The following is a 14,979-nucleotide window of genomic DNA, read 5'->3' as shown; positions in this document are numbered from 1 at the left end:
AGTTAGTTGGTCCTTAAAAAGTTCCCTCGGTACAAGAAAACGACTTAAGAAAAGTTTTAGGTGGGTAGCAGTGTTGGTTTGCAGTAGAACAGCAGGATCCCCCCTCCTTAGAGACCAACAAGGGTGCAAGCTTTTGAGAGTCACAGCTCCCTTCTTCAGATGCAAGACTCTGAGGCTTCGCCGCTCCCTTCTTGACGTTCCCGTATCTAACGACGGGCGCGCTGACTCTGGAGCTGCCGCCGGTCTCGCAGGTCCCCCTCAGAGGAGTCAAAGCAACGCGCCCGTCTCTCTCGGAAGAGTCTGCGGCCGGCTGGGCGCGCGGCGGAGGGATCCCGGCCCCCTGCTCGGGGACAAAGTAGTCCCGGGAGAGGTCGGGGCGCGCGGGCGAGCCCGAGCAGAGGCGCGAGCGGTGCTGCGCCTCGCCTCGCCTCGCCTCGCCTGGCCCGGCCGAGCCCGGAGGGGCGCCAGGGGGAGGGGACAGGCGCGGCGGCGCGTAGCCCGGCCCAGCCCGCTCAAGCCAGCCCCGCCGGGGCCAGCCCAGCCTCTTCCCCTCGCCGCCAAGACCATGTCAGCGCCCAGGAGGCAGCCGCCGGGGAGCCTGCGAGGCTGAGGGAGCGCGCCGCCGCTCGCAGCGGAGAATGGAGCCCAGCCCGGCCGGCGGCCGCCTGCTCCCGCCGCTGCTGCTGCTGCTGCTGCTCCTGGGACCGGCGGATCGGGGCGCCGAAGCCGCGGTGGGTGCCCTTCGGGGCGGGGGCCGGAAGGGACGGGCAGGGGCGCGCTGCGGGGCCGGACTCCTGCGCGGTGGGAACTTTCCAGCGAGTTTAAAAATAGGCTCCTGGGCTCGCCGGCGGCCGCGGCGGGGGCCGGGGGGCCGGGGCGGGATGGCGGCCCCGCGCACCTCTGCGGCGCTCCTCGCCGGGCGGGCGGCGTGGGGAGGACGCGGCGGCGGGAGCCCCGCGCCGGGCTGTGCTGCGCTCTGGCTGGGGAGGCTTTTGCGCGCCGCGCCGCGCTCGCTGCCCGGGGGGCTGCTGCGGGCGCTGCGGGGCCGGCTGGGCTCGGGCCGTCCTCAGGTGGCTGCGCCGCCTCCCCCCGCCTGCGCGGGCAGCTCCTGCCTCCGCGGGAATGCCTTTATCAGACAAAGGCATGTATAGTTTTGTCTAGCGCGCAGGGCCGGAGCGGCGGCCGCCCGCCTCCTCCCCGGGCTTCGCGGGGCGCCGAGGGAAGGGGCGGCGGGGCGGCCCGGCCCGGCCCGGCTTCAGGGCAAAAGGGCGTGCGGCCAGAAGGCTCAGCCCTTCCCCCGCGGCGCCCTGCCTGGAGGCCGGGAGCACCTGAGGCCGGAAGGCGAGCCCGGCTGGAGAGCGCCTGCCCAGGGCGGCAGGTCTGGCTCGGGATATTCCTGGAGATTTGGGGGTGAGACTTGGAGAGGCGGGGAGGGACCTCAGTGGGGCACAGGGTCACAGACTGCCCCCTCCAGAGCAGCCATTTTTTTCAGGGGGACTGATGCCTGTCACCTGGAGATCAGTTATAATGCCGGGAGATCTCCAGCCACCACCTGGAGCCTGGCAGCCCCACGGGGGGGGGGGGAGGAAGCATAGGGGTCAAGTCCAGATTTTCCTGGGATCCTCTGGGCTCTCCCCCCTCCCAGCTCAGCATCCCCAGCAAAGGCTGCGGGGCAATTCTCAAACATGAAGGGAGTTCTCCGTGGGTAGCCCTGCTGCTCTCTAGGGTGCCACTGGACCCTACCTGCCCTACAGGGCTGCCTGCCTGAGAGTATCTTCAGGCTCCGGACTTGTGCCTGGCCTTTGCTGAAGATGCTGAGCTGGGAGGGGGCCAGCCAGGATGAGGCACTGCCAAAGAGGTTGGGTAACCTGCGAGGCTTTCACTGGGCATAGGCCAGAGGATGAACCGCAGTGAAGCTGCCTGGTTGATAAACGGGCTGCTGCTAATTGCTGATGTGGTGTGTTGATGCCTGTGCTTGCCTTCTCAGCCCTGCTCCTCACTGTACCCGCTTTACAGGTGAGGGGTGGTCTGTGGCCAAGGTTGCCAACCTTCAGGTGGGGCATGGAATTCTCCCGGAATTACAGCTGGTCTCCAGATGACAGAGAGTTGTTCCCCTGGAGAAAATGGCTGCTTTGGAGGGTGGACTCTGTGGCATTATTCCCTGCTGAGGTCCCTCCTCTCCCCTCCAGGCTTCATCCCCAAATCCCCAGGTATTTCCCAACCAGGAGTTGGCAACCCTGTGTGTGGCAGAGGTGAGACTTAACCCAAGATTTTCCCAGATCATAATCTAAGGCAGCAAAATGTGCTCAACAGAAGGCTCCTGTGTGTTGACCATGATCACCTGGGGGGTGGGGGGGCACTGGTGGGATGCATTCTTGCCGGACTGTCTGCTTTGGCTCTGCTCATACTTTATTATTTTGGATGCCTGTATGAAATATCCTCTGTATTCCATTATAAAAAATGTGTGATTTGTCCTTTCATGCTGTCTGCGCTATCAGGGCTTTCCCTCTATGTTCCTAGCCCCCTCTCCATATTTGTAGGGAAAAGAAGAATTCTGTACATTTAAGTGAGTTAAGTTGGGAACACGGATATTTTCAAGTACCTGTTGCTTGTCTAGCCATGTAATCCTAAACAGCATTACTCCAGCCTAAGCCCATTGGTTTCAATGGGTCTAGACTGGAGTAACTCTGCTTAGGATTGCACTGTAAACCATGGAGAGCCTTGAGTATTGCCTTTTATTATATAGTAAAGAGTCCAGTAGCACCTTTAAGACTAACCAACTTTATTGTAGCATAAGTTTTCAACGAAGAGGGCTGTGGTTCTCGAAAGCTTATGTTATGATAAAGCTGGTTAGTCTTAAAGGTGCTACTGGACTCTTTACTATTTTGTGACTACAGACTAACATGACTAACTCCTCTGGTTTTATTATATAGCTAGTCTGCACGTCTGTTGCTGAAGGCATTCAACTTTTTTTCTGATTGTCAGGAAGCATGGAATTCTCAATTTATGTTGTATGTTTTCTGCAAAAAGCATATTTATTCTGCAGTACAAGATGTAACAGTGACTTTTGTTTAACATGTTTTCAGAGGCAGAGATGATATATCTTAGTTCCAGGATGGTCAAAGGAGCACCAGATGAAGTTAGATTAATAATATGCAATATCCTGGCCTCCTCTAAAATAAAAAAGAACAGAGGCGATAGAATTGACTGTAGTTTTGTGTGTTAGAAACATTTCTGGTTGAGCAGCAGAGTATGCTGAATGACTACTGTGCAGCGATGAAAACTGGTTGAATGGAATAGGTAAAATTACAGTCTGCATATGCAAAGGTGGGCCAGATGTTTGTCTTCCAATCTATCCCGGAGCTTTTTATAACTGCAAAAGAATGAGCTGACATTTTTGATGATTATCTCTGCTTCTTCTTGCCTAATGTGTAATGCAGTCTTGGCCAAATCAGATTTAAGAGTAGAACTATTTAACAAGGATTAATAATTATTTAAGATTTCTCTGTACCTCTTTAATATCTCTGGTTATGTGTTGGGGACTGCTGGTTGCAAATGAATGGCTCCAGGGTCTTTTTATTTATCATTAATAGCTGTATAATTCTCTGATTGGCTTCTAATTATAAAATTATGTGACAAGTAGTAGCAGTTCACTTTTTATAATTGCATGGTATAGCATTGTTGGAATGTTTGTAAGCCAATCAACCATACTGTTAAAATGACAAATAGAACAAAAAATTCAATTTTTAGGCAACTGTACTCCCCCCCCTTTTTTTGTTGTAGAGAAAGAGTATGCCCATTAAAGGATATAAAATTATTATAATTGTTATTTGAGTAAAGGCAAATATGTCTGAGGATGGCAGTGTAACTGGCTGGGATTCCTTTGTCTAGCACTTGCTAGGCTAATAGAGCTTTAAGTCACTCAGTCTTAGGGTTGGTCATTTTACTGGTGTAAAGATACCTGGTTATTTCTAAAGCACTTGCTTTAAAATATATTTTAATTGGAAAAAAACTTATAACTTAATCTTGCAAATTTATGCTAATTACAAAAATGAATTAGGTAACTGTAAAGCGATGAAATTGTCTTGGGAAAATTGTAATAAAAAATAACTTTGAATGTAGGCAAACCTGGGCTGCTAGAGGCTGCTAGCGCTCCATGTTGTTATAGCAGGTGGCCAGTAGGGGGAGCTCTGTTACATTGCTAAGTTTGCCCCCCCAACCCCATCCTGCCTCTGGGCTTTGGGTGCAGGGGGTGATAATTGTGCCTCTTGTCCTTACTAACAAATGACACCATAGCCAAAAAAAATTTAAAAATTGCCACTTGCAAGGTGACTTCATATAATAATAGGAAGTAGATTGAGAACATTTGACCAGTCGCAAACCAATAAGGTCTCACCCCTTGCTTGAGCTTATCATGCGATGGGGGGGGGAGTTACTGGGATTTACTTAATTTCTCTTTTCTGCTCCCACAGTTTTGGGAATCCTGGTTGCGCAAATAGTTAACTCTTAAGTAAAGAATAGTTCTGCAAGATTCGAGTGCAGTAGCACTTTAAAGACCAACCGGATTTCCAGGGAATGCTGGAATACCATCACAGCTGTGGAGAGAAAGGGATCTAAAATCAGTTGCATGATTAATAGCGCAAGCTGGCGTGGGTCAGGTTATGAGGCTCACCTTTCCCATCTTTGGAGACACCTCCAGCAAGGGGGGACGTGGGGCAGGGAAGTTCCTGGCTTGCAAGTAGCTGACAATACACAATGTCATTTATCTCTTTTCTGGAGAAGGTGCAGGGGGAGCAATTTCTGCAGGAAGCAGGTGGCAACGGCCCTGTCCCAGGGCATGGTCTTTCTTATTTTGAAAAATACTTTGTTCTCTTTAAAGCTTGGTTTACATGTGCAGCAAAAGATGTGGAAAAGTAGGTTGCACTACTTCAGACAACCGATGGGGAACTTAACATTTTTAATGTTCCACCACGTATAAACTCCCCACAAATAGGGGAAAAAACAACTAAAGGAGAAGGCCTCGCCTAGTTGTTCTCTTGCTGTACCAGTTCTCCACTTAAGAGGGGACTTCAGGTGTAGAGCAGCTCAGGCAGATGTAATCCCTCACCTGCAGTCTCAAGTGGCACGGTCCTAGAGTTGCTAGATCTGGGTTGGGAAATTCTTGGAGAATTTGGAGGTGGAACTTGGGGAGTGCAGGGTTTGGGGAGGGGCGGGACCTCAGCAGAGTATAATGCCATAGAGTTTGCCCCGAGGCTGCCATTTTTCTGCAGGTGAACTGATCTCTGTTGCCTGGAGATCAGGTGGAATTCAGGGAGATCTCCAGCCACCATCTGAAGGTTGGCAACCCTATATGGTCCATTCTGCCACCTTGTTCGCTTGCTTGTGTAGACCCAGTCTACCTTACCAGGTTGGTTTTTCTGTCCAGTAAAATTCCCAGTAAAGTAGACATGGTGGACTTCTGTACCTTGAGCGACCTTTGGATAGTCTCTCTACACAAGACATCTTACACCAAACCAAACAAAAAAGGCTTCACCTGCTGACAGAAGACAGCAGTAGAGAGGGACAGACACATCTCTCTGGGGAGGGCGTTCTGAAGTTTTGGTGCCATGACAGAGAAGGCCCTTTTTCAAATTGGTGACAAGTCAGCCCAAATCTCTGGATGATCTTTCCCAGCAGCTTTACATAAATGTTGAAAACCATGGGGGACCTGTGTATCTGACGATGCATCTGACAGAGAGCTGTGGTTCTCGAAAGCTTATGCTACAAGAAAGTTTGTTAGTCTTAAAGGTGCAGAAGGATACTGTGATTGATGGTATTGTATAGCAAATATCTGCTGGCAAAATTGGAAGATTGGGTGACCACCGAAAAAATAATTCATCCCACACAAGCAGGATTTCGGAAAGGTGTTGGATCTATAGACCACCGTCAAACGCTATAACAACTGGCTTACTCTGGAATAAATGGGCCAACAAAGGCACTTTATGTAGCATTTGTTGACTTGGCTGCCGCATTCAATTCAATCAATAGGTCCCGCTTATGGTCCACGCTTGCAAAACTTAACGTCGATAAGCGACGGCTGTTTCTGCTCCGTGAGCTGCGCAACGATACTTTTGCTCAAATCAGGGTGGGAACCTCTGGACTGATGGTACCAAAAGGCACTGAGAGGTCCATGCCACCACATGGCATACCACCGTGTGTCGGGATTCCAAAGGCACCCGCAGTTTAGTGACCCCTTCCGTGGAATTTTATGGCACTGTGTGTCCCATCGATACAGTCAGTATTTTCAAGGATATAGTCATTGCTTAAATGTGACTAATTTTGTTCACAATTAGTATGCTATAAAATGTATTATAATAAGTTCATAGTTTTTAACAGGGCTTTTTTTCAGCTGGAACGCGGTGGAACGGAGTTCCGGAACCTCTTGAAAATGGTCACATGGCTGGTGGCCCCACCCCCTGATCTCCAGACAGAGGGGAGTTGAGATTGCCCTCCGCGCCGCTTGGCGCGGCGCGGAGGGCAATCTCAACTCCCCTCTGTCTGGAGATCAGGGGGCGGGGCCACCAGCCATGTGACCATTTTCTCCGAGGGCAACCCACTGAGTTCTACCACCTCTTTCCCCAGAAAAAAAGGCCTGGTTTTTAATATACATTTGTATCCAAATACACTGCTACATTTATTGTGACTAACATTGTTACTGTCCAATTAGACACTTTTTTATTACAAAGTGTGTGTTTTGTACTCTCAGCTTTTATTTTTATTTTTCCTCTCGGATGACCAAAACTAAGATGAGTGCACTACTGGTAACATGGTGGTGGAGAGTGCCATCAAGTCATAGCTGACTTATGGTGACTAGGGCTTTCAAAGCAGGAGACTAACAGAGGTGGTTTGCCATTGCCTGCCTCTACATAGCGACTCCGGTCTTTTTTTTTTTGGCGATCTCCCATCCAATTACTAACCAAGGCTGACCCTGTTTAGCTTCTGAGATATGGCTTGCCTGGGCTATCCCGGTCATTGGTAGCATAGGGTACAGTGGTGTATAGCTCATGCCCCTGAGATTTGGATTGCATGCCTATTTGTGGTATGACAAAGTAAAGGTCAATGCAGGCTTTAAAAATCATTATATCAGGAGAGCCATTTTGAGAATCTGGAACAAATATAAACTGAGACTAACATAGAAGGCCTCATTTTGAATTTCAACACAGGAAGCGTTTTATAGAAGAGAGATGATTTTCAAACAGGGGTGGTTGACTTACGGAGATTTACTAGAATTCTCACAGGGAGATTGCAAATTGAAGTCAAGGGAGGATTTAATAGCTAAAGGTTATAAATGTCAACGGTTTTCTTATGCTCAACTTTTAGAAAGATTCAAATTAGATTAAAAATTATGGGGCTTTGAACATGACAAGACTGAGTTTGAAAAAGAACTGTGTTTACATGATGAACATGTTATTTCTAAAATGTATAAGCTGTTACTGACATTTGAAACAAGAAGAATCTGTGAAAGACTGTATGGTAAAATGGGCTAAAATTTTGGGTATAATGATGGATCAGTGGGAAAATATGTGGATAAAGGGGCTTGAATTTACTTTGAGTTAAAAGAAAAATTTTATAAAATGATGTATCGCTGGTATATGTCCCCTGACAAATTAGCTAAAATGAGTAAAGGTATGTTGAATAAATGATGGAAATGTGAGAAACAAGAAGGAACATTCTATCATCTTTGGTGGACTTGCCGTAAAGCTAGGACATTTTGGATTCAAATCCATATGATAATACAAAAAATTCTAAAGTCAGTTTAAGCCAGAAGCCTTTTGGGGGGGATTAATGGACAAACAGTTGGAAAAACAGCATGAGGTTTTATTTTTGTATATGACTACAGCAGCTAGGCTTTTATATGCACAAAAGAACTGAAACCATCTTTGATATGTTCAGCGGAAGATGGTAGAATATTACTGGTCGAAATCCCCTGCATGAAACAAGGAAAAATGATGTGATGATTTGTGGCTTTGATTTTTAAGAAGATAAATCTGGGAAAAAACAAATGGAAGGGAAAAGAAAATTTTGGAGAGATTAAATTTTAAGTATGATGTTTGCTAAAAAGGATAAGTGTTGTAGAGAAGAATGGAAATGAAATACATATTATTGTTTTCTTTTATTTCTAAGGTTTGTCTTCTTGTAATCTTTTTATTATCCTTTTCTTTTTTGCTTTCTGCCCTTTTTATTTTGGCTTTTAATTCTATGAATAAAATAAAAAATTAAATTAAAAAAGTAGTTTCTAGCTCATCCTGTCTGTCTGTCGTGCTTAGGTATATTTGCAACTTGTAGAAGCTACGGTGTTTATATTTTTAAATTTCTATATGATAGGTTTTAAATAATGCATTTTATGTTAAAGCAGCAGACATTATAAAAATAATAATAACATTCAATTTATATACTGCCCATCAGGCTGACTTAACGCCCACTCAGAGCGGTTTACAAAGTATGTTATTATTATCCCCACAACAACAATCACCCTGTGAGCTGTGACCGGCCCTAAGGCCACCCAGCTTGCTTCAAGCGGAGGAATGGGGAATCAAACCCGATTCTCCAGATTAGAGTCCCGCGCTCTTAACCACTACACCAAACTGACTCTCCACAGTAATATAACACAGTAAATATTTCATGTATTTCTCTCTTTTCGAGAAGAAAACTGGGGAATAACCTCCCTTCTATGTCTTCAAAATTTCTAAAAATTGATGGAGTATAAGTTCATCAGTGGCTACTAGCTATGATAACTGAAGGGAAAATATCCCTGTGGAGAGGCAGTAAAGCTCTGAACCCAGTGCTAGGAAGCAATATTGTTGCCCAATCCGCATTTTTTCACTTTTGGCAGATCAGGTAATTGGCACCCTATCTCTTGCCCCAGGACCTGGCTTTGGTAATCTATGCAACGGTCACCTCCAGGTTAGACTACTGTAATTCGTTCTACGCTGGGCTGCCCGTGAGTTTGACCCGGAAGTTACAGCTGGTCCAGAATGCAGCAGCACGTGTCCTTACTGGGACACCATTTAGGGCATGTATTCACCAAGCGCTGTGCCGGCTGCACTGGCTCCCAGTCGAGTTCCGGGTCTAGTTTAATACCTGTTTTTGGTTTTTAAAGCCCTTTATGGACTGGGACCAGCATACCTGCAGGACTGCCTATCCCATTATGTCCCCTGCAGGGCCTTGCACTCTGTGGACAAGCAGCTACTGGTGATCCTTGGCTGGAGAGATGTTCGTTTGGCCTCAACCAGGGCAGTTTGGTTGCTGCTCACTAACTTTCCCAAGTTCCCACTGAACCATAGAGCTAAGCTGTAGAGTTTTGGTCATGTGCTAGGCGTTGCTGGGGCCTCAGTAAAAGATCTGAACTGAAGGGTAGAATTGCAAGGAGATAGGTTGTCCGCCAAGTATATGGCATGTTCTTATTCATTTGGGGAGCCAAGGGGATATAGTTGCAGCATGAGTGGGGAATGATCAGAACCAACATGCATGAAAGCGTCTCTTCCGCCAAGAGGAAGTCCTCCAGGTATCATAATGGCAGCCACGTGGGAGGTAAAATTAGGTTTGCCAGCATCCCGATAGGGCCTAGAGTTCTCTCAGAATTACAACTGATGTCCAGGCAACAGAGACCAGCTCCCCTAGAGAAAAGGGCTGCTTAGGAGAGTGGACTCTATGGCATTATACCCTACTGAGGTCCCTCCCCTCCCCAAACCCTGCCTTCCTCAGGTGCCACCCCCAAATCGCCAGGAATTCCCTAACCCAGACCGGGCAACTCTAGGTACACCAGTGTGGCTCTCTTCCTGGCTGGGTTGCAGACTAATTTAATTGTTTAAGAATTAGTTTCTAATGCTAACAAATAGAGGGGGGATGACAGTGGGAAATCGAGGCCCAGGAAGCCTGTATGTATTTGTGAAGTAGATGGTGATGAAATGTTTTAAAATAAATCTCTTCTGAAGCAGGTGAGATCTTGGGATTCTGAAACTGACGGGATATCCTGTGGCTGTCAAAAGCTTATGCCATAATAGATTTGTTAGTCTTTAAGGTGACACAAGACTCTTGTTGACTTTTGGCTGCAGTAGAGAAAACACAGCTGCCCCTCTGGAACTTGGCATTAAAGACTCAAGTACTGTCTCTTCTGAGATGTGTATCCTGATATCCAGTTGAAGAAAAGAAGGGGGCAGAATACTTCACGAGTATATGTAGGATGACGAACACACACTTTACTCCATTCTATCTATTGTAGTAATTGGAGCCAAACTTCAGCTTCTTTCCTTACTGTTCAATGGAACCAGTGTGGTTTAGCTAGAGTTGCCAGCACTACCTCATAAAATGCTATGAGATTTTGACAGCAGTGTGTGGGGAGGGTGGAATTTGAGGTGTTTGTGATAGCTCTTCCAAATGACACCATAGGAATTCCCCAAATCTCTATGGTAAAGATCATAGAGACATGAGGAAATTCCTAGAGCATTGTTACAAAGGCCATTTTTTTCTCCCACTCTTCAGTTTCTCAAGGGCAAGAGATTGGGGCCTAGGATCAAAGTTTACCTACCGTGAGTGGGCAAATGGCAAGCCTCGGTGTACATGTTAGGGAGTTGGAGTAGGACTATGAGGGAGGCTGACGGACTGCACGTTCTAAAAAGCTTGGAAGGGCTGTACACACACAGCTGCAGGACTGTCAAGGGCTAATCCCTCACAGACACACAGAGCTTTGAGTAACAGGCTACTCCAAGGGATTTGAGCTGGAAAGAGGAGGGTGTGTTTTCAGTCCTAGCAGAGAGAGAGCAAAGTGTGAAGGGTTGGGAGACTTGAGTTGGAGAGCAGTTTTAACACTGGCAGGAGAATTGGGGAAAGTTGGCAAGGAGGTTTGGGAAGCAAGTGTAGACTCCCAAATGGGCCAAAGAAAGGGGATAGATCTTCTAAGGAGAGGAGATTTTCCCTTCCCAGTCAAACAGGGAGGTAGCTCTGGAGAGTGAAGAGCTCCCTGGTCGGGTGTGGTTGGAAACTGCCTGTGAAGACCTTCAAATTTACTTAACAACTGAAGGAAAAAACGATGTGTGAAGAAAGGGGACTTGGGTTACTAGAAAGTGGGCACCAGCTATCCTAACTCCAAAAGAGAAAGAGAGTATACTAAAAGAAAGTATACTAGAGGGCTTGGAGGGGGGGAAACAAGGGAACCAAAGCCTCAAAACAGAAGCCTTTAAGAGCCTAAGAACTGTTGTCTGGGAATGTTCTGATTTTATATATGTATGGCATATATATGTATATGTGTAACCTACTTCACTGGGTTGTTGTGAGGATAGAATGGATAAGGGTGGAACATGCATGTCATCCTGAGCTCCTTGGAAATAAGGCAGGATAAAAATAGGGTGGCTGGGAAAGGGCTCTTAATTTTAATCCTTATTTTTGAAAGCGAGTACTTCTGTGTGTTCAGTGAGGTCTGATAATGATGTTACTGTTCATACTTAGGGAAGTGATCTTCTTAAACCATGACCCATTTTCTTCAACTTTATGAGACGTGTTAACAGTTTAGGAGCCCGACTTACTTATCAGCATTCAAGTTTTTATATTTTAGTCACCATACATTTAAATTAGTTCTACCATAAAACCCAGGGCGTTTTTTCTGGGAAAAGAGGTGGTGGAACTCAGTGGGTTGCCCTCGGAGAAAATGGGCACATGGCTGGTGGCCCCGCCCCCTGATCTCCAGACAGGGGGGAGTTGAGATTGCCCTCCGCGGAGGGCAATCTCAAGTCCCCTCTGTCTGGAGATCAGGGGGCAGGGCCACCAGCCATGTGACCATTTTCAAGAGGTTCCGGAACTCCGTTCCACCGCATTCCCGCTGAAAAAAAGCCCTGATAAAACCTAATCCTAAACTCTTCATATTTTTCTTGTCATTTTTATCTAAAGCTACAAAAATATTGTAGCATATAAAATATGGGGTAAACCTGGTTGCCCTCATAACAAAAATCTAACCTCTAACCCTCACTCAGATAAGCTTAACTAGATTTCCAAGGTGTGACCTTTCAAGAGTGAAAGCTCATACCTTGGAAATCTAGTTGGTCTTCAAGGTGCTACTGGACCCAAATCTTACCCTTCGACTATGGACCAACACAGTTACCTACATGAAACTAAATAACCTTTGTGTTTCTACTGAGAATTACCAAGGGCCTACATACAATAAATCACTCCTGAAAATACTAAGTGACACAATGAAATTTCAGGGTGCCCTAGAGCCTGGGATTTGTTGAGCCCTGTCTTAAACCAATTTTGAAAAATAAGAAATAACAGAAACACGGAGAAAGCACAAAAGAGCTGGTGGAGCAACTTGGTGCAACAGCAATTCTTTTTTTAAAATGGTGCTGTAGTAAACATGGAAAGGGGGCAATGTTGTGGGTCATTTTTGATTTTTTGTTTTAAGAGCTGGGTCACCTGAAGCTGAGACTACAAGACACTAAACTGGGTGGATAGAGGCTTAAAGGATGGGTGCCTGGAGAGGTGGTACAAACCCCAAAGTGTCGTTTTGATTGACACAAGGTAGCATTTTTTGTGTATAAGGACACCTTTATCCAACCGCTTCTGAATCTCGATAATTTCCAGCTTTGTTATGCCCAGATGCTCCCCTTGTCTAAATAAACAAGACATTCCAGCCATGTCCCAACCAAAGGCCTTGACAGATAGTCCTAGGACTCTGACAAGTCGCTCTGTTTTCCTACAAAAACAAAACCCTGTAAGCTGCAGTCATCAGAGAGGACTACCACGCCGTTCTTTGTACGAGCAGCTGAGTCCTGTGTCTGTAGTGAATGTTAAATTGTTATGATCATTTACCTCCTGAATTTTTCTATATGGGCAGGAAAATCCTGGAGTTGAATGTTAACACTAGCGCAGTCTCCAATGACCTGTGGATCCAACTTAGCCTAGGAAAGCTTTGAGTGTTATCCCAGCTCTGCAGCAACATTGCGCCTGCCTTTTTCCTGTTTCTTCCTAGTGACATCTGGAATTATCACCCAACCAGGGAGGGGGAGCAGTAATCCGGTAGGAAGAGCCTGTGTAAATTTTCTCATGTGGTTCCAAAAATTATCATAGGGATACAATTTCAGGGGTGGTAATCTGTACCTAGGGACGTTATCCAGCATTAAAGCAATAGAGAAACAAATGGAAACAATATGTGGTTTTCTGGTAAAGACAGACACACACACACATCAGACACTTTGAGCTTTATAGAAAGGGTGGATATACATATTTTAAAATAATAAGTGAATTATGAACGCCTGGGAACCACTAGTTTACATATCTGTTAAAATTGGTGGATACTTCCAATTTAAGGATTTCTCTAATGGGAGAATGTGTGTCAGGGAAGGGATTTAGGAGCATATATAATTTATTCTGAATCCCTCTTATGTGCGATTACTTTTCAGATGAAACCTTTTGTTCAGCAGATGTATGAAAGGAGGGAGACAGAGGTATTAAGAACGGGAACAGTCAACAGTACTGCAGGAGAGGCTTCTTAGCGTTGGCTAGGCCTGCCACAGGCAGAACTGATGGGAGGCTTTGGCTTTTGAAGGCAGGGAAGAATTTGCCAGTTCCGTCCCGCTTGTCACACTGGAGATTTGCAGTGATGCTTAAGAAGAGCCCTCTTGGAGCCAAGCAATAGTCCATCTGGCCCAGCTTCTTCCTTCCCACAGTGGGTAGTGAGGCGTCTTGGAAGGTCCACCAGCAGGGGCACAAAGGCTAAGGCCCCTCCCACCACTGTCATGCCGTTTCTATCAGCACTTGGTATTTGGAGAAAGGCTGCCTCTAAATATGGAGGTCCTGTTTAGCTATCCAGTATCTGGTGATGGATTTATCCTCCGTGAATTTGACAAATCCCTCTTTTTAAAGCCAGCTGATGTAATAAGACAGTGCAAACTTCTGACCGTGGATAAGCAGGGAGCAATAAGATTGGGCTGCTCATTAAAGTGGTTAATGGAGTAGGGGGGCTGTGATGGCAGGGGATATTCTGCATTTCAGGTGTGTGCCTCTGTGTAACTGCTGATCAACTGAACCGATCCTGTTTGAAAACGACGGAAGGTCTGCCCCATGGAACAGGCAAAAAGCCCATCTTCCAGTTTGGCCACACCAGCATTAGAGGATTGTATCTCTGACAGTTTCTCTCTGCTTTTGTACCCATTTTTTTGCTTTTCAGTATGCAAATAGGAAAATCTAACATGGAAGTTGCCCTGTGGGTCCTGCCTGAAATACACAGGAAATTCTTGGGAGTCAGACAAAATTTAAGGGCCACTTTTGCTGGTCAACAATCCTCCACTGGCTAGAAGTTACAATCTGGATGGGGTGAATTGTGTGCTGTTGGATCACATGCTGGGAAGAACTGCAATGATATAGCTACTTTCTGGGGTCCCATGTAGCTCTGAAGTTTGTGCAGTTTTAAGTTCTTCTTTGAAGATACATTCAAGCATGCTGTTTGACTGCAAGGTCAAAGCTAGAGTCTTTGTATTTTAAGAGAACTCTTTAGAGAGGAGGAGAAAACTACAAATCACTGGCAAGATTAAAAAACTGGTCCTGTTTCTAGACCAAGATGTATATGGAGAATTCTGTGTCCTCATCTTAGAGTCAGACATTTATGTTCAGGGCCAAGACCAGTACTTGGGAAAGGTTGTTGGTTCTACTGGACCTGCCAAAAAGCCTGCTTGACCAAGGCAGTTTGGGTCATGAGAGATGAGGACTTCTTAGCTTATTTTTTCAATGGTAGAATTTACACACGCACACTTTTTTTAAAAAAATCTGGTTGTATGGAATGAACTGCAGGAAGGTCTCTCTAGGGACAAGTTTCTAGTTTTATTCTCTTGGCATACAGCACAATTTTAGGCTTTTCCCTTAAGATAACAACTGCTCTAAAACTGTGCCAGTGTAGGATGGAAGAGGGGAAATAGTGTCCTGTTATTCCAGGCTCGCAAATAATGAAAAGCA

The 14,979-nt window shown here is 46.2% G+C and overlaps 1 protein-coding gene across 1 annotated transcript in view; it reads left to right on the top strand.

Moving 5' to 3' along the window:
* The first annotated feature begins 560 nt into the window (after positions 1 to 560).
* The window catches only part of COL4A5 (collagen type IV alpha 5 chain), a 185,163-nt gene continuing 170,744 nt past the window's right edge, over positions 561 to 14,979 (top strand). The window contains exon 1 of the mRNA XM_054995968.1: positions 561 to 731. Within this exon, the coding sequence (XP_054851943.1) occupies positions 639 to 731 (93 nt within the window). The 5' untranslated portion in view covers positions 561 to 638. The remainder of the gene's footprint in view (positions 732 to 14,979) is intronic.

The sequence above is a fragment of the Eublepharis macularius genome, chromosome 13, assembly GCF_028583425.1.
Source record: "Eublepharis macularius isolate TG4126 chromosome 13, MPM_Emac_v1.0, whole genome shotgun sequence".
Lineage (NCBI taxonomy): Eukaryota > Metazoa > Chordata > Lepidosauria > Squamata > Eublepharidae > Eublepharis > Eublepharis macularius.
The sequence above is the reverse complement of the archived record's forward strand: the minus strand, read 5'-3'. Positions and strand labels throughout refer to the sequence as shown.